The sequence below is a fragment of the Typopeltis vanoorti genome, chromosome 21 (genome assembly GCF_054136105.1).
Source record: "Typopeltis vanoorti isolate ZY-2024b chromosome 21, IOZ_Tvanoo_1.0, whole genome shotgun sequence".
In the NCBI taxonomy this organism is placed as follows: domain Eukaryota; kingdom Metazoa; phylum Arthropoda; class Arachnida; order Uropygi; family Thelyphonidae; genus Typopeltis; species Typopeltis vanoorti.
Genome location: NC_143569.1, coordinates 72,488,569 through 72,509,580, shown reverse-complemented (window position 1 = coordinate 72,509,580; position 21,012 = coordinate 72,488,569). Strand labels below are relative to the sequence as shown.

Genomic DNA, 21,012 nt, shown 5'->3' with positions numbered 1-21,012 from the left:
AGAAATGTGTTGTAGTGTTTTTTTGTTTTTTTTTAATTGCATTTTGGTTAATAATCAAAACAAAACTGAACTCTGGCATTGTATAAGGGAATGATAAAGAAATTAGAAATGTATAAAATGTGTAACAAAAATACATTCTGACCATAAATCAGAACTGAACTATTAAGGGCCAGAAATAATAACATAATCTTTCCGAATAGATACAATTATATTCATATTGTTGCTGAAATATATCTGAGATATACTTCAGAAACTGAGAAGTAATTGTAATTTTCAGTGACAAGCTCAAGGTTGATGATTATATGTGCTCAAGGGAGATATTTGGGTTTGTTGTATGATTACTGAAGTAATTGAGACTAGTGTATGAACAGGTAAGTGTTATATTTCTAGTGAGTATTATGATCTGAGACATTAGTTCATAAAATAAAGGATCCATACTGCATGAACAAAATTCATGCAGTGCATGCTGTTGAAGGACCTGTCAATGCAAGAAGAAGAAAAAAAAGTGCAAGCATATTCCGAAAAAATGCCTTCTGTCTTCTTGAGATAATTTCTCTGATAGTAACTTTATTTTCAGTGTGATAATACACTTTCATATAGTAGCTGCCAGTGGTGCACTCAGGAGGATTTAATCTTGGATGGGGCTGAGCATTCAACATGTAATCTTGTGTGTGTGTGGGGCGGGGGAAGTTGAGTAGACTATTTGAGAATGCACACTACACATTGAATACAACCTATGACTGATTATCTGCAGTGATCGAAGCTCAGGCAGATCGAGTGAACGAAGTAGCGCTCGGTCTGCCCGAGCGCTACTTCATTCACAGCAGCCATGATTCCGAGAGCTACAGGGTATTCCCACCTTATGTGACCGCTAATTCATAAGTAGTGTAGAAATAGAAGACACGACACAATGTAAATAAAAAATGAATTTAATTAGGAAAAGATTTTTGGAAAATTTTCGAGTATATTTTTCCTCTTTCTTTTGGAGGGGGCCAGGGCCCCTTTGCTCCCCCCGGTGCACCACTGGTAGCTGTTATGTTAATTGATGGCATGGACAGAACAATGTCATGTGAATGGTGTCTTAACTTGCTAATTCATATGATTCAATAGAAAACTTTTGGCATGTGAAAAGCTAAAAGAAATTGAAAACTTGACAATAGTTAATTGAGGCAGTCATTTCATTTTGATATCAATGAGATGTCAATTTATGTAAAATCTCTTCTAAAATCTTTATAATACAACTGTAAAAATCTATGACTGCTCTTAAGAATCTTACAGAATACTAAAAAAATGCTTAATTGGTACACAAATAAGTGGTTTAAAGCTAAGATTACTTTTAAAATTAGTGGTTTAAGGTTAAGATTACTTTTAAAAGACATCCTGCAAAAATTCTAAAAATATTGTTTGTAATGAATTAGTATAAGGCCAAAGACTTATTAAAAATACAGGTAACCCTTGTATAACGTGGTACTTTTACAACGCAGTTTCGATATAATGCGGTCTACAAATTGCAGTAACCCTTGTTCAATGCAGTTTCGATATAACAAGGTCTACAAATTGTAGAAACCCATATCTTTTCATATATTTTTCACCGCGCAACTTAAAAATGAAATTCTATCTTCATAAAATTTGCATGTGCCTGTATTGTGCATGTAGTTATAAATAGCAAATTTATGTTAGGGGGAAATACCCTTTAGCACGCATGTACGTCAAATGTTTACACAAAACATTTGCCGTACATTTTTCTGTAAATGTTTTCTGTAAACACAAATGTTTACAGAAAACAAAGACAATTGAAATTGTCCTCGTTTTCTGCCAGGAAAGTGTATTAAAAATCATAAGTGTGTTAATCTTAAGCTGAGCACTTTATTTTGTGATGAGTTACATACAACATGTAATGCTTTTTTGTGTAAAACATTTATTTTTATAGTAATGGCCACTTCGAGGGCTTTTGCGATATGGTTGAAAACGAAATTACTAAATTAATTCATGGGGAAATAGATTTAAATGAGGAGGAACTGGTAGAATTAATAGATGATGTCTAAATGAGAAAAGTTCTGCTGAAGATTCTGATTGTGATGAATCCGTTAAAGAATTCAGTTTAAAGAAATTAGCAGAAGGATTGGACTTATCAAGAAAGTTAGGAAGTTATTTTACAGATAATGATCTCTCAATGGAATGCTCCAGAAAATTCACAAGATAATTGGCTATTTGTTTAGCTCCATATCATGAACTTAATAAAAAAATTGCAGCATAGTGGTAACCAAGGTTTTAATACTGACTTCTTGATAATTTAACCAGCTGAAGTATGCAATGAGAATTATTTAAATTATGTCCAAAAAATTTCAAGTGATGACGACGTCTGGCCAATCGTAAATAAAGGACATCTACAAAATGTTACTTTTGAAGACAACGATGACTATTAAATTATGCACTTTATTTTATTTTGCCTAAAACACTTGTGCATTATGTGCAATGAAATTTATGTACAATTTGTAAATTTATAAATTTATACTATGTATTTGTTTCATAGTTTATATGTTTTCTTAACTTACATGAATTACCTGAATTAAATAAAAATATTTTTTTTTGTTGTTTATGTCGTTGCTATTGATATAATTTAAAAAAAAAAAGATTTAGGAACATAACCCTACTTTTTCTATGTGATCTGAGTTTTGCACAACGCGATTTATATAACGCAGCATTTCTATGGAACCTAAACATCCGCATTATACAAGGGTTACCTGTATAGACAAAGTATATAAACAAATATAGATGAAGTATATTCATCATATATATTATCATTCATAATTTCTTTCAGATATTAGAATCTTTCTCTGTATATTTCATTGTGGATCAGGAAAATAGTCCATTTTTTTATCTTCTGAATTTGTATTCTAATTATATAACATTTCATATATAATAAGTTAATTTCCTTCTCTAGAATATATATATCTTGTGACTTACTTTTCTTGATAACAAATACGATTTCATTCTTTCAGTATTATTTATTATTGAAATAATAAATTAGGATTTCATGTTATCTCATATCATCTTCCTTTTACCCTCTTTTACCTTGCAGTGTCGAGGGTTTGTTAATCATCGGACCTCAAACCATTTACAGGATAAGGTGGTCAGCCTTATCCTATGCCCCAGTGTATCCTATGTCCTGTAGTGTTGAGTTCTCAAGGCCGGTTTGCTTGCTTTGCGGAATGAAAACCCCCAGAATAAACTGGGGAAAAAACCCTACTGTCCATGCCCAAGACCAGCTAACTTGGCTATGGCTAGGAAGATTCTTCAGCTCCTCACATCACCGACGGGAATCGAACCTAGGACACTCCTTCCCCAGGCATATAGTTGCGAAGCACACAGCCACTGGGCTAACCACGCAAATTTCATGTTATTAAATGCAAAATGTCTAAGTTACAAAATGCTAAGAAGGGCATTCAACAAATTTCCAGCCCATCCAGGTGGATGCCATTTGTTTAATATTTGGGTGGATGCTTAATAATGGGGCACAACACGAGAAGGTAAAGATTGAACATTGATCAGAATCCGTGGTTGGTTCTCTACTTTCCTTAGAGACTGGTCTCCTCCCAACATATCTAGCTTTCACCCTCAAGAAATCCCAGAATAAATGAGTTTGAAATAAGTAGTAATGTTAAAATCTTAGTTATGGTATTTATTTTTGTAGAAAAAAGAATTCCTCCTAGAAATGCTTTTTTTATCTTCCACAAAAGCAGGCAAAATTGACCAGAAAAATACAGTTATCAGGCATAATATATTAGCTTTGTATCCTTTTACTTCTGTCATAATTCCAACCAACCATCAAGGAGGGTGGGGGGGGGGGGTGTTTTAATTGTGACATAGTCTGCTTTAGCACTTACATATATATTATCTCATCCATTAACGTATTTAGATTTAGTGAATCTATTACAGCCAAGTAATGGGAATTTTTTAATTTATCTTCTACTATCTATCTTGTGGAATGGAATTTCCTGCATCATTTATTTCCCAGTAATTACAGCATATAGTAATTTTAGCTAGTTGGTGATTTTCAATGCTTAGTGAATGCCACCTTGCTTATCATATACTTAAAGCAGCCTGAAAAAGCACCATTTTTGTTCTTTAGCATATCATTTCAGTTTATATAAACTTTAGACTACCTGTCGCTGTAATGTGCTATAAGTTTACAACGATCATAAAGAAATAAAAAATGGAAATTGAATCTGTAAAAATTTCTAAGTTCCTAACCTTTCATGAACAGGAATAGTGTTTAAAGCGCGCGCGCGTGTGTGTGTGTGTGGAGAGGGATGCATTGGCTGAATGGCTAATGCTGTTTCTAAATTTTAAATTGTCTCAGATTCTAGAAGATGAGAACTGTTGAAAACATTGCATAAAGTAAATCATTTTAGAATTTAAACAAAAAAATGCAGATAATTTTTTTTTTTTAATCAGATGTGGTAAATGTCTTTGTTTTTCCATTTTTCTAGTGGAAGATACTTATATTATGATCACATTGCTTTCGAAAAAAATAAAACTGTCATATGTTGATTACGTCGGTCTTTATTAATTAAACCATGTGTATATTTATTTTATTTTATTTTTTAGTCAGATTATCTGTCCATAGAAAAATTACTTGTGCATACAGTTCATATAAGAACAAAGCATAAATTAGCTGATTTGCGAGATGCCATCCTACCTCAGCTGGGCATTTCAGAGAGTAAGTATATTTTCTATTGTTTGTTAATTTAATTTGTGAGGTTGATGTATATACAGGGTGTTCGGGATAAATTTGACATATTTATAATTAATTATATTTTTCCGTAAGTTACATGTATTAACACACACTTCTCTTCATTTAAAAGTTTGGACCCTTCTTCATTCATATACAAGATGTCAGAAAGGATGGATAGCTGGAACCCACCTGAATCATGGAAGAGAATAACTTGTATCATGATGATTCGTGCCCGCCATCAAAACAAGGATATTACGACTGCTGCCCAATGCTCCCTGAATACAGTAAAAACAATCAGGCATGAACTAGAGACTTGCAATGGTGACTACGAGGATGTAGCAAGAAGAAAGATCCCTAGCAGACGATCTGATTGCGTTCGTACAGCAGAATTCCTCGCAAATCTGCAGGAACAGGTGTTGAAGAACCCTGGCATTGGAATTCGGGCTTTGTTCGTGGAGTTGCTAACTGTAGTCAAGCCCTGGATAACAAGGGTAGCCAATGGTAGGCCGTATGTATGGCAGCAGGATTCGGCCCCTTGCCACACCTCTGGGAAAAGTCAAAAATGGTTGTCTGAAAATTTCTACGACTTCACCAGTCCAAATGTTTGGCCTCCAAACTCCCCAGACCTTAACCCCATGGATTATTTTGTATGGGGCGCAGTTGAAAAAGACACCAATCGCACTTCCAGTAATACAAAAGCCCAGTTAATGGATAAAATTAAAACAGTTTTTGTGGCCCTTCCCAGGGAGACTGTAGCATCAGCTTGTTCGAGGTTCCGAAGCAGAATTGAAGCTGTGATCGATGCTAATGGTGGTTATTTTGAGTAAATCTTGTTGATAGTATTGTAATTAACTCTGCCTGTAATGTTTTTTTGTCAATTCATTAAATTTAATAGATACAAAGAAGATTTTCTTTTTCCTTACGAAACTGTCAAATTTATCCCGAACACCCTGTATATATTGTGCTGCTTCATTACTTCATATATGGATTTCAGTGAACTAAAATGTAGGGTATTTTTACACAAACTTTTTGAAAAAAATATGAAAATGTTGGATTGCTGTTTTAAGTTCTATATTTTATTTGAAATTAACTATGGTTCAGTATATATTGGATAATATGCCTTCAGTAATTTTAGAATACATACTTGCTAACTTTTATGATTTTAAAACCATTCTCACGTGCTCGCAGAATTTTTTTTTTTTTTTTTGAAAAGATTGTATGATTCATAATTACATACTTCAATGTGCATGTTGACTATGAAATTTCCATTCCAATGAGATGACATGATCAGAATATCTTAGTTTTACATATTTAACTTGTCTGAATATTTTTCAGACATAAAACTAAAACCATAATTTTAATATGAAATGCCACTTTTGCAGAATAAATTAATTCTAATTAACAGAAAACAACATGCTAAACTCACCACACTATATTGTATTTTACTAAATATAAATTATTTTATTAAATATAAATTTTCAACCATGACAAAGCCACATGCTTAAATATTTGAAAGTTGTTTTTTTTTAATTAAAAGACAGTTTGTTCTTTAAGTATATAGTAGTATTAGTGATATTTGTTGGACTCTATCTGAATTTAATAAACTGCATAATGTGTATTTGCCCAGACAAGATAATATTTATCTTGAAGTATGTAATAAAGAATTTGGAAAAAAATAATTATAACGTGCTATAGTAATATTGTTCAAAAGGAAAAAAAAATAAAATAAAATAACAAATAATGATTCTAGAAAGAACTTAAAGGGTTTCATTTGGCATTAAAAATAGATTAATAAACAGGAAAATAATTATCATTTATGTTTTATAGTCAAGTAAGAAAACAGTGATTGCTTTTGAAACTTAAAAAACTTTGAAAATAATAAAGAGTTTATGAGAATTGCCTTAATATTACATTCATGAAAACACCGTGAAGTCTGTCCACGAGCACATTGTCTTTTATTAAGGTTTCTGATCAAGGTTTCACTGTCCTCACATTTGCTTTAAACTGTTGGTTCTTTCAGAGACCAGCATTCATTGGTCTCTGAAATTCTGAATTCATTAGTCAAAAACCAATTAGGATAATAATATTTTAATCTTGGCTTAAAATATAATATCCATTATATTTTAAGCCAAGAAGCCTTTTAGGCTCTTATAAAAGAAATGGGCCTAAAAGACTTTTTGGCCTTTTAGGCTATTTTTCACACTGACCATGAGTTCATTTATGAAAAGTACTGTTTCAAATATCATATTTCGTAATTTGAGAAAAGGATTTTGTCATTGTAAGGTTTCTGTCTAATGATGAATGAAGCGACAATTAAATTAGCTATCAGGCCAATAAACCCAGTCAAACACACTAATAAAAAGTGCATATATAGGTGTTCTTCTTTTAAGTTGTGCAATGACAAGTTGAAGGGTTATATTCTTGTGCTCTTAATACTTTTGAAAGTCTTTAAATTTCAAAGGCACACTGATTTCTAAGTTTTCACTGAGTTTTTAAATTGAAGGTGAATAGCTGGTCTTAGGCTATGTAAGTGCTTATGATTTTCTGTCATCATGGTTGAAAAATTGTAATTGCAACAAAATGTTATGATACCTTCACATGCCAGACAAAAAATTATGGAATGCAAACTTTATTCCTTAATATACAGATACATCACCACCTGTTTTAATTACAGCTTTATTTTGTTGTAATAATGGATTCTCGTTATCTTCTCTAGTAGTAAAGGAAAAGAAAACTAATGAAAATTGGTTATGGTTATAAGTTTTAACTTTGATAGGCATAGCCAATTTTCATTAGTTTTCAATAGCAAACCGGGCTGAAGACAATTCTATATAACAATCAAGATATTGTTCTTCAACTTTGCATGCTGATAATTTCTTTGGCTCATTATTTTGGTGTTAATCTAATATTTCAAACTTGAAAATTAACAGTAGGATGAGAATTTAATTTAATCCCCCATGAATGTTTATTACTTATTGTTATATTTTTAATTTCATCATCATCATCAAATTCCTGATATATACCCTCTAGGGGTGTACAGGATATAATAGTACTACATGAAAAATTACATCATTATTAACTTCATATCTACATACTGGTGTGAGACAAGGATGTACATTATCTCCTCTATTATTCATTATCTATATGGATCACATTATGAAGGAAAGTGGTATTAAACATGATATCAAAATTGGAGATGTTAATATCAGCTTTTTACTTTATGCGGATGATGTTATACTTCTAAATAAATCTGCTACAAGTCTTCAAGATTATCTGACTAAATTGAATAGCTGTTGTAATAGATATGGTATGAAGGTCAGCAATAAAAAGACAAAGACAATGAAAATAGGCAGAATCATTGAAAATGTCAACTGTGTTGTGAATGGAGAACCTGTGGAACAAGTAAAACATTTCAGCTACTTAGGCACGATTTTTACTGAAGATGGTAAATTAAATATAGAAATTGACAACAGAATCAGCAAAGCTGGTATGGTGGGAAGTCAACTGAATAAATTCATATGGAATAAGAGAAAAATTAGTCAGGAACACTAAATTAGCTGTATACAAGACAGTGTTCAAACCAGTTTTAACTTATGGATCTGAGAACTGGGTCAGAAGTAAAACACTTGACCAAAGACTAGAGACTGCAGATATGAGAGTCCTGAGAAAGATTATAGGCGTGAACAGATGGCATCAATGGCAATATCATATTAAAAACGAGGATATTAGGAAAGAACTTGACATTCTCAACATCCAGGAATGTGTTAGCAGAGCTAATCTCAGGTGGTATGATCGCTTAAACAGAATGGGTGAAGAAAGATTAGCAAAACAAGTGTTCTCTGCCAGGTTGTCAGCAAAACAACCCAGAGGAAGACCAAGATATAGGTGGATTGATACGTTACAAAGTGCCTTAGACGATAGAAATATAAGATCTGATAATGTTGGAGTCTTGACAAGTAACAGACTGATTTGGAGGAAAATTGTAGATAGGAAGTTAGTAATGATGTAATTTTTTTCATGTAGTACTATCATATCCTGTACTTGAGTGTACATGTAAGGATTTGATGATGATGATAAACAAAGAATAAAAACAAGTGAAATGAGATTTATGAGAACTGCAAAATACACATTATTAGATCAAAAAAGGAACGAAGACATTTTAAAAGAACTAAAAACAAAATCAATAGAAGAAAAACTAAACAATTATAAACAAAAATGGATTGAACGTGTAAACCGAATGGCCAACACCCGACATCCTAAACAAATACTAAAATATAAGCCAATTGGAAAGAGAAGGCATGCAGGGTAGACCACAAAAAAGGATATTGGATGGATAATGAGACCGGAACAGACCAATATGATCTATACCCATAATTAGTGTTATGATGATGATCTTACCAGGAACACTCAGTAGGGAAATACCTATGTAATTCTCACATTCGATTTTTTTTCCCCTTTTTATATGGATACTATGAGAGCTCTACTCCAATCATCTGGAATTCGTCTCTCTGTCCAGGCTTTCTGAACTATGCAGTGCAGCCACTGTAAGAATTTTATACCTCCATATAGAGCATTTCTGGTTAAATATCATCTACTCCTGCTGCCTTTCCACATTTCAGGCTTTTGATGGCTTTTTTTTACTTCAAGTATTGATGTATATTCCTGACTGCATGCCTGGTCAGTGTTTTTTTCCCACTGTACTGTCATCACTGCTTGTTTCATTTAGCAATTTTTCGAAGTAATTACTCCATACTTCAAGGATATCTTTTTCTGCCATTTTCATGTCACCTTTATCATCTCTAATTCCTTTTACAACACTCTTTCCTCCATTTCTGAGCTTTTTCAACAACCTCCAAAATATCTTGCCACCTTCTTGATATTTATTTACTATGTTCTTACCAAAGTCCTCCCATGACTTTTGTTTAGCTAGTTTTACACAGTGTTTAGCTTTCTTACATTTTTCTCTGTATTCTCTAAAAGCACAAGCTGACTTATTTGCCAGGAACTTTTGATATGCTTTCCTCTTTTCGTTCACTGCCTCTCTAACTTCCTGTGTCCACCATGGACTTCTGATTTTTCTATCCTTACAGACAACCTCACCTCTCTGGCTGAATCATTGAGTGTTTTCTTCGTGGCTTGCCACTGAATCTCCACGTTTTGTTGCTGTTCTCAAACTCTTTCAATTTTTCTTCAATCATGTTTGTGTATTTTAGTCTACAGTTTACATCTGAGAGCTGCTCAACTTTTATTCACTTTAAAACTTTCTTACATGTTCTCCTTTTCAATATGAAATTCAGTTTTATCCTGCTCAAGACTAAAGTGATCACTTTCAATTTCAAATCCTCTGTACACTCTGGTGTCCTGCACTAGGGACAAAACATCACTATCAACAATAACATAGTCAATGAGATGTTAAAGATACCAAGCTATTTTATATATATATAAATATAAACTTGGTTTTAATCCACTTCTCAAGTACGCAAACAGACAAGTTAGTCAAGTTTGCATGGATTAAAACCAAGTTTATGTTTATATACATATAAAATAGCTTGGTATCTTTAACATGTATTATACCCAAGGTAAAAAAACTTTCTACATAGTCAATGAGACTTTTCTTATTCCTTGCCTCTTCTCTCCATGTGAATTTGTGCACAGTTTTATGTTGGAACGTTGTGTTAGTAATAACCAGTCCATATTCTGAGCAGAAATCCAACAGGTATTTTTTATTAACATTATTTTTAGGGTGGTTAATATTTTTATTAACCACCCTTTAAAATATGTCATCACAAATAAGTGAGAGAGAAAAATATATATATATACATTGTAAAAATAACGCAGTCTGATCAAAGAGTTTGCACACTCACCATTAATTATAGCTTACTTTCTTCTAGTTTGCTGATCTTGTATTTGACTTTTGTCCCTCACTTGAGTTCTATCATCACTTATTGACATTTCATAGCACATTTGCAAGAATGGTGCAACATTTGCCTTTTGATTAGAAAGAAAGTTCATGTGCTGTGTAAAAACCTTTCTAAGAATTTTTCAATTGAAGGTGAATTAGCTGGCTATGTAAGTACTTGTGATTTTCTGTCATTATTTTTGAAAAACTGTCATTGCAACAAAATGTTATGATACTCTCACTTGTGACCAATCAGTTGCAACTATGTCAGTTTCAAAATGAATTATACAGAAACATGTTGTGGCTCTTTTTGGTGCTCTTAAAAAAAGCATAAAAACAATATTGGGTTCATCCCATTATTAGTCAGAAGGCGCTAAAAAGGCAGTTTTATGAAATTCATACATGATTTAAGAAGTCACCCTATGAGATTTTTCTGATACTAGAAAATGGGTATCAAAAGCTTTGATGAATTACTTCAAATAAGATATAGTATGACCTAGAATAATACCAAGATGGGAGAAATAGGAAGTCTGTGCCACCTTAGTAATGTGATTTAGAACTAATGTGTTATCGCTAGATTCATTATCAGAGATGTTTAATCAACAGTTCAATGCTACACCAATAACTGGGGTTCACCCAGAAACTTGGGTTTTTCATCCCCCAAATTGGCCCCATGAACACATCCATCTACAGACATGGGACACAAAGAGGCATAGGAGTAACTGCCTTATCCTCATGTTACAGTTGAAAGTCTAAGGATACTTTGAAGGCCGTGGACGTTTAAGTGCCTGTTAAAGACTGATGGATGGATGGATTAATGCTATGGTCTGTTTTTGAACTTTTTTTAATAGTTTGTTATTCCGAGTAAGTTTAACAGAATTTGTTAAACTTACTCAGAATAATTTGTTGTCATGAGAGTGAGTTGACTATTCAACTGCAGTATACATAGATAACCCAGTCAAGCATAATATGTAACATGCATGTGTTATTCATAAATTATCCAAGAATATTAAAACCAAGTGAAGTTTTAATTTCAATGAACCACTTACATTTTTTTTTTGTCTTTTATCTCTCTAAAAATTTCATAATTTAGCCAATTGATTTTCATATTCCAAGTATTGGAACCTTTGTTTTCGGCATTGGCAAGAATAATTTATTCCACATAGTATTGAGAGTTTACTTCTTTATATATGAAAGGTGGATTCTTGGATTTTGTCTGCTCCTCCTCCTCCTTAAGAAGAGTATATTAAGTGCTACTCTGAAGTTTCCAAGACTGGGTGCATTGGCTGGAAGTATAACTTACCACTGCTGTATAATGTTGCATTGCTTCATTATTCTTGCACTGTTTTCATGTAAATGACATCTAATTGCTTTGTGGTGTTTTCAGTTTTAGAAATTAGTGATAAAAATAACTTTGTATCATTTGTTTTAAATTTGTTTTAAACTTGGGAAAAAAAAAAAAAAACTACTTCAAGCATCTGAAAAATGCTGCAAATGGCACTTTGAGATGAAGCAGTAAATATGATACAGACTTGTGATTTTTGTGGGAAGTTCAAAAGTGGAATGAATGTGGGTTGAAGGTGTGCTAACTCCTTCACTCTTATTCATTTCTGCAATTTAGACTATCAATCAACTTACTTAATAGCAGGTGTCTTTAGATATTTCTAAAAATGACTAAAAAAGTGGCATACTGCAGTACTGTTTATTCAGCATTTCCCAAGAACAACATGTCTGTTGTCTTGCATCCACTTATGCTTCTCCAGATCTTACTCTTTGTGACTTTTTTTTGTTCCTGAAATTGCAGTTTCTTGAGTGGTGGTAAATGTGGTTTCAAAGGCAAACCACCAGGTAGTCAGAGAAATGCTGGTTTCAGTGTATAAACTTTGAAGTGAACAGCAATAATAACTAAATTAAGTCTACACTTCATTTTTCAACCAGTTTGGAACTTCTGGCTAGCACCTTTTATTCACTTTGCCAAATGTTAGATGATAGATGATCCAGTAAATCACATGGTATCTAGCTATCTGTTAAAACTTAGTATTTTGTTCATACATCAAACCAGTTGTCCCAATGTCTGATTGCACTGACGATGACCAAATATCTGCTAGTTAACCTCATCAATGTAATCAATCTCTCAGAGATAAATTACACTGATGTTGGACTGTGAGTCAAATACTAAGTTGCTGATGAGTGATCACATGTGTTGTAGTTGGTGATACACTAATTTTTCACTGTAATTTTGGTATTCTGATATCCTTTAAGTCTAGGAAAAGCACACCACATAAATTCATATCCTCCTTAAGAAACTCCTGCATATTCCATTGATATGACACACACACACACACACACACACACACACACACACACACACACACACACACACACACACACACACACAGAGAGAGAGAGAGCACATGTGGGAGGGGGGATGAAAATTAAAAATTTCAGAAGGCAATTTTTTTTTTAAGTTGGACTTTTATGAGATGTGTCATGCATGAATTTAATTAAAAATTACGTTTCGTATCTGAGAGATCTTGCTGTGAAACATGTATATTATAAATTTTCTGAGTACTTGAAAGTTCCAAAGTTAAATTTGGAAAATATTTACCTCTGCCTTTGATAAGCTATTGAATTTTGAGAAGCAGGAAGAATACACACTGTTTTAACAAAATTGAGAGCATCCGTCTACTGGAAATTGGATAAGACTATGCAGTATGCAATTTAGTCTATAATGGACATCATTAGCTTACTTAGTCTTCCATACAATATAGAGAAGCACTGGGTAATCTGGCAGCAGACTAAGATATTCTACATCTCATATAATATCTATATTAGAAAGTTTAAAGCAGCAGTGGAAAAAATTTTCATCTCTACAGGGTGCATTTGAAATGAAGGCATTTATTATCAGTTTATTAATTGGTAATAAATTACACATGGATGGCTATGATTGAGCAGTTCTGCTAGAGATTAAATATAACCAGATTAGTGGAAGACTAGAAACTGTTATATTAACTGAGCAGTAGTACTACTGCTCAGTTAATATAATATTTACACATCCAAACCATCCCCCAGCTCCCAATTTTTTTAATGATATATATTGTACAGTCTGCAGATCACAACATTTGTGAAACTGGTAAATTGACATAAAAATTAAAAGGTTTTAGTGTAGATATAACCAGGACTCACAAGTACTCACCTACTTGCTCATGTCAAGTATATTTTGGTAGCTGGTGAGTAACTGCAGACTGTACAATATAAAATATTTTTATATTTTAACTCCTATTGACTTATTGGTTTTTTATATCATTAAAAAAATTGGGGGATGGTCTTGGATGTGTAAATTTTTTGCATGGCAAGTAGGGTTTTGCATAATTTGTTTTGTCCTGGATTTATATCCAGTCATTAATTGTTGATATAGCATTCAGTCACAAATGCTTACATACAGAAAATTTTAATTTAGCTTCTTGTTGAAAGTTTTTTCACTTGGTTATACTATAAATTAAAGATACCAAGAAATTATATACTTGGTTTAATCCTTTATCCAATTGTAAGCAAACAAAGTTTGCACATGAAGTATTTTCAGGACTGGGACAACTCGTGGTAAAGGTGGTATGAATTCACATCACTTGCCTCAGTATGGGTAGTGACCCTTCCCATAATGCATAGCATTATACATGTCTGCAAGGAGATGTGCTTTGCATTATGGGATACTAAGGCAAGTGATGTGACGTCATACCATACCACTTTTACCACAAGTTGCCCCAGTCCCGAAAATACTTCAGGCGTAAACTTTGTTTGCTTACACTTGGATAAAGGATTAAACCAAGTATATAATTTCTTGGTATCTTTAATTTATTTTATTTTAATTTAGCTTCCATTTTCAGTTTAATACAGTTTTCTTATATAAATAATTACATATTATATTTAATTTTTATAGGCCCAATATCTGGATATCCAGCTATGATGCATGTTCCTGTTTTATTACCATGCATGCAGTCAGAAGAAATGATTATTACTGTAGACACACACACGGGGTATTATCTGGCACATGTGCCACAGTTTGGTGAGCATTTTCTTATTTGCTTTGTTTATATTTAGTCCTTAATTGTACAAACACACACATGCTTAGTGACATTTTTCAATATTTAAAAATATCAGAAAATAATTATTTTGACTATATCATTTCTATTATTTCATTAAATAATGATTATTATGGATAGCATGCATTTTGCTTGTTTCATTTAAGAACATAGTGATAAATGAACTGATTTGTATAACAACTGAACCTAAGGAAGTTTTTGAAATGATCTGTTGGAATTAAGTTAATGTCTCATCTTGTCTTCATTTCTTTATTAGGCCCAGTGGCTCATTATGACTAATTAACTTGGTTTCTTTATAAGCTTAATTTTAGTATTTAATGATTAAATCTTTCAGCACTTATGTCAATCATGCTGGAGCAACCAGCAGTGCATGCTGGATCCAAGACAGAGACACTTGGTGATCACATCCCTTTTGAATTCCATATTGTTATCTTTTCCTATGACTGCAACTTCAGCAACATTTGTACCAACATATACTCAACTATGCTATGATAATATACTTTGCTGCATGCCTTTATACTTTAGTAGACTGGGTGTGTTACATTGTGGATGATGGTGGGTCATAATTCATTAGTGTGGCAGTGTCCTTGATTGTGTATATATATACACATGATCTTCCGGGACGAATTTGGGGTATCACCTGTCCCAGTTTTACACATCTGGCTACAATATAGATGGATGTGTGTCTAGTGCAAGCAACTCAAATCAATGGACCCATTATGCATGGTTTTTTTATAATGATTATCTGAATACTTATTCTCCTACCCCCAATCTCTCTCTCTCTCTTGTCATATGCATATGTGTGTAATTGCTCTAAAAATATTCTAAACAGCTGTTTTATTGAGTTAAATTTTATTTTATATCCTTTTTTTTTACTCTCCTAGTTCAATTATTCATCAGTTCTAAAGCAATATGAAGGATAGAAGCCTGTCATTTCAAGAATACTAAAAATACTTAAGAATACTAAGTAACCTTGATGTTAATATGGCTGTGGGATTGGATGGGATATAGCCATGCATAAGTATGGGAATGTTCAAAAGAGCTGGCAATGTGCTTGACTTGGTTGTTCGACAGAAATCTGACAACAGGAACAATCCCAGAATAGTGGAAAGAGGGGAGAATAGCATTGCATAGGGGTGAAGCCAAGTTAGTATTTTCAAATTATAGGCTACAACTGTGTTAGAAATAATTACTTTAATTTCCCGACATTTTGACCTTCATATTAAGGTGTTATTAGCCTGTAGAATCATACAGCTGGGCAAAGGCCTCCCCCATGTTATTCCATTCAGCTCTATTTAGGGCTGTTCTTGACCCAGTTGGTCCTACTGTTAGAATAAGTTCATTTCTTCATCTGGTCTTCTATTTACTTCTACTTCTCTTTCCCTCTCCGAGTATCCAGTAAGTGGTGAGTTTATCTGATGTATCATCTTGTTTTCTTATTAAGTGTCCTGCCTATTTCCATTTTAGGGATTTTACTATTCCTTATTGATGTCAGTGACTTTTGTTTTCTGTCTTATATCTAGCATTGTTATTTTTTCTATCCTTTTGATGTTTGCTGTGAAACATGTATATTATAAATTTTCTGAGTACTTGAAAGTTCCAAAGTTAAATTTGGAAAATATTTACCTCTGCCTTTGATAAGCTATTGAATTCTGAGAAGCAGGAAGAATACACACTGTTTTAACAAAATTGAGAGCATCCGTCTACTGGAAATTGGATAAGACTATGCAGTGCTTATATCTAGCATTGTTATTTTTTCTATCCTTTTGATGTTTAACATACTTCTTTCCATTGCTCTTTGGCATGTTCTTAGCTTGGCCACTTGTTTAGATGTTAGTGACCATGTTTGTGATCCATAGGTTAGATTGGTTAGTATGATCATATTATGCATTTTAGGCTGATTGGCAGGTCTCCCTTCATCCACTCTTTTAAACTCCAATAGCTCCTCCAAGCATTAGTGATTCTGGTATCTGTTTCTTTTTCCATCCTGTTTTTAAATGATATTATCTCGCCCAAATATTTAAAATCTTCTTCATAACTTATTATTCTGTTTTCCACAGTTATTGGAATTTCTGTTTGATTATTCATTAGTTTAGATTTGTTGTAGTTTTTAATCCATATGCTTTTACTTTTATTACTTAGATCTCTAATCATTGTTTCCAGTTCTTAGCTTGTTTTCGGAGAAGATTGCTATGCCATCGGCAAATCCAAGATAGCTTAAATTTTTGCCTAAAATGTTTAAACCAAAATTATCCCAGTTCAGTTCTCTACATGACATTTCCAACAATGAAGTGAATAGCTTGGGTGCAATCAGGTCTCCCTGTTTAACTCCTCTTCCTAGTTTGAAGGCTGGTCCTGTTGTCTCAAGTTTGATTTCTGTTATGCTACTAATATAAATATTTTTTTAATATTTATAATGATCGGGGCATGATCATCTGGAGTATACACACATATATATACACACAGACATACTATATTACATTTCAAACAGTATGCCAAAGAGACAATGATTTGATCAACCATTATTCTACTGGCCTGACCTCTAGTAGGGAAGGTGGGGAAAAACTACTTTTTTAGACCATCATTATTGTTAAGATTATGGTGGTTGATAAGAATTTCACAGGCCTCCTTAAATTTACTTTCATGCCACGTTTTGGTGTGATGTAAACAACAGGTGCCTTTCCATCAATTCTATGTAGAGTATTAAGGGCATGATCAGAAAAGCTGGATTTACCATAGTTATTAAATTTGATGTGCCATTTATCTTTCTTTTTTCGGATAGGAATTGTATGTCCTGTTTCATCTATATAGGGCAAATTACAGGTGCAATGAATACAGTATACTCCAGGGTGGGTCATTGAAGGAAGTGGATCCTTGGATGAGTTGAATAAGTTCTTTAATTTTGCATGGGGTTTAAAGGTGGTATAAGGTTGTATTTCTGTAGTATTCTGTTTATTTTATCTGATATCCCTTTAATGTATGGAATGGTTCCAGTTTTATTGTAATCTAGTTTATTTTTGTTTTTAAGTAGGATCTTGTAAAGAATTTCTTGATGTTATTTTGGCTGTAGCCATTTTTTAGGAAGGCATTGCTGATAGCTTTTAATTCATCTTTAAGTGCTTGATCATTGGGGCAAATCTTCAAAGCCCTGTTTTTTAGTGTGTTAATGACACCTAGTTTTTTGTGTTGGGTGGTGGTAGGAATTTATGTGTATGTATTGGCCAGTATGTGTAAGCTTCTGGTAAACAGTGAAGGAAACACTGTCAAAAGAAAGGCATATGACAAGTGCATCTAGAAAAGGAAGTGTGTTCTGATTTTCAATCTCAGTTGTGAATTGTATGCGTTTGTATTGTTTGCTTAGGTGGCTGAGGAAAGTGTCTAATGTCTGGCAGCCATGGAACCAGATAGCGAAAACATCATTGACGTATCTAAGCCAGACTTTGGGTTTTATAGTAAAGGAATCTAGAACACATTGCTCAAAAGCTTCCACATAAAAGTTACCAATGTGGGGAGGGATAAGGGATAACGGTGAATCCATGGCTGCGCCTTCTTTTTGTAGATAGAAAGTGTTTTGCGACACAAAGTAGCCAATACATAATATATGTGCAAAGAGCACTGTGATATTGGGTGTTAGAATTTGTCTGGTAAAAGAAGAATTGTGTCATTGATTATGACATTTGTGAAAAGGTCAGAGACATCAAAACTGACTAATAAATCTCTTTTTTCCAGTGTGATGTCTATTTTCTTTACAAAGTGTTGTGTGTTTTTAATATAGGAGGTGAAATGACCTACCGACTCTTTGAGTGCTGATGCTAGTTTCTTGCCTAGATGATAACTTGGGCTGTCTATATACCTTCATATAGACCAGAGTGGTACATTCTGCTTGTGAATCTTGGATAAGCTGTAAATTCTCAGAGAACAAGTGTAGTGCAGAAGTAGTTTTTTAACTGTATCCTCACGCCAAGAAGTGACTGATTTAAGTAATTTTTCTGTTTCTTTTTTTTATCCAGTTAGGTTATAGTTAACAAGTTGATAGGTGCTGCTGTCTGAGACTAATTGATTTTTTTTTCTTTCCAAGTATGTTGTTCGGTTTAAAATAACAGTGGCACTGCCTTTATCAACTGGTGATTACAATGTCCTAATTTGATTTTTAAGTTTTCACAGCTGCCAATTCAGATTTGGTTAGGTTGCTAGTTATTGTATTATTTAAAATGTTCAAGGTTTCCAATTGTATTTTATCAAGCTTCTTTCAGTATAGTATATAAAATCTAATTTGTTAATAGTCCTGGATGCCACAGCAAAGTTTAACACTAAAGGAAAAGAGTCATTTGGTAGCTTGGTTACAGGTATGGTTTATTGATTGGAACCAGCGAGTTGTGTATGGAGGTGCAGTGGCCTGAAAGAGGAAGGCAGTGAGGGGGGTATCACAGGGTTATATTCTGTTCTGGGACAGCTGTTGTTTAACCTTTATATCTCTAATATAATTCACAATGTGAAAGGAGATATTCATTTATTTGCTGATGATTCTAAATTAAGATGGGCAATGTCAGGAAGTTCTGATGTGTTGTTACAAGGGGCTTTGAATAGATTGGTGCTTTGGGCTGAAGAATGGGATATCATTTCAGTGTTGCTAAGTGTAAAGTTATGCACTTTGTCCAGAGAAGATGGAGTGAAGTTTACCATATGGGTGAGACTTTGCTTCTTTTTATAACTGGTTCCTGAGATAGTTGATCTTTTGTCACCAGCAAGTAGATTTTTCCTCCTGGAAACTCATTTTTAACTCCACAACTACAATAATATATAATGTCAGCATCATGAGATGGCAGTAAATGTATGCCATACTCACCTGTCTGGATTATGAAAATGGATTGTGGACCAGCTGTTGGTGGCTAAGGTGGAGATTGGCTGCCTACCAGTCTTCAAAAAGTTAGTTAGGGCTGAATTGTCTTGCATGGTCCCTTTGGGGAATGAAAGGCATTTCACAGATCACTGTTCACACCCTTCAAGAACACTTATCAGTGTTATGTAACTAAACCGTCAAATCATGAGATAACCATATCCCTCCCTAATACCTATTCGAAATTAACCCTATTGATAATAAAGCTTTTTGATTAAAATCATCTTTGAAGTTTAGCAGATTCCTTCTGAGATACTTTATATAAGGCATTACTATTCAGCAACACTCTGCATTTAGCAGGTTGGCAATTTCCAAATAAATTGCCATTCTGAAATGTTTCTCAAAGAGACTTGCTTTTATTCTCCTGAAACATTTCTATTTTATGTGTTGCCTATATGTTGTTATCTTTATTATTTGTTGCTTTTCCTATTTTTGGTTGTTTGGACTACCTTCTTAGAGTACATGAAAACCATACTTGATTATTGTTATTATTATTATTAATAAATGCTAAATTTTTGTCTACTTTTTTCCTACACTTCTAGAACCGCCAATGATGGATGATATTCAAGATTGTCTCAATAAGGATCTGAACAAATTAGAAAGTTACATAACTGAACTGAGGTTTGTAGAAATGTTGCTTACATTTTCAGATATACAGAATAACATACAGTAAACACTTGCATTAAAAACTGCTCTTTTAAATCAAATTTGTTAAAATATTTTGAAATGTCTTGATTATTAATAATAATGATAATTATTTTCATTATCATTTGAGAAGTTAAAGTCAATTAGACCTTATAAAATGAAAATTTAGAATACTTCCTTAAACTTTAAAAATATTGTTCATTTTTGTGTGGAACTTGTTTTTCAACTTTTTGGCACACAAAACAAGGATATTATTTTTGCACAGTTGACATGAGATATAAAGGAAACATAAGCAATACAGTCAATTGCTGCTGTAGCAAACTAATAAAAAGTTTCATCTTTATAGCACATATTCAAAAGAAAATTTGTTATAGTTTTAAGGGAGGGGATACCAAAAGAAGGTCTCCCCTCCCTTAAATCTTTCCCTGTATCATTGATGTACAAATTAAAGAGTAGTGGCTCTAGTACAGAACCCTGAGGTACTCTACTAGTCATCCTCATTCTCCTAGATTTGACTCCATCATATACTACTCTCTGGCGCCTGTCTGTCTGTCAGCCCCCCCCCCCCCCTCAGTCCATGGTATTAGCTTCGTATCCATTCCAATTTCGTCTAACTTTTGTAATAGTTTATGTGATATTCTGTCAAATGCCTTTCCAAAGTTCAGTAGTATCATGGTGTAGCCATTTCCTTTATCCAATTCCATTGTCACTTTATTATAAAATGTAAATAAAT

The 21,012-nt window shown here is 33.3% G+C and overlaps 1 protein-coding gene across 2 annotated transcripts in view; it reads left to right on the top strand.

Annotated features, from left to right (window-relative positions):
• The window catches only part of MED14 (mediator complex subunit 14), a 429,754-nt gene that overhangs the window by 178,561 nt on the left and 230,181 nt on the right, over nt 1-21,012 (top strand). For both annotated transcript variants that reach the window (XM_090411452.1, XM_090411451.1), the window contains exons 13-15: nt 4,612-4,723; nt 14,575-14,700; nt 20,177-20,255. In XM_090411452.1, coding sequence (XP_090267578.1) covers nt 4,612-4,723; nt 14,575-14,700; nt 20,177-20,255 — 317 coding nt within the window. The remainder of the gene's footprint in view (nt 1-4,611; nt 4,724-14,574; nt 14,701-20,176; nt 20,256-21,012) is intronic.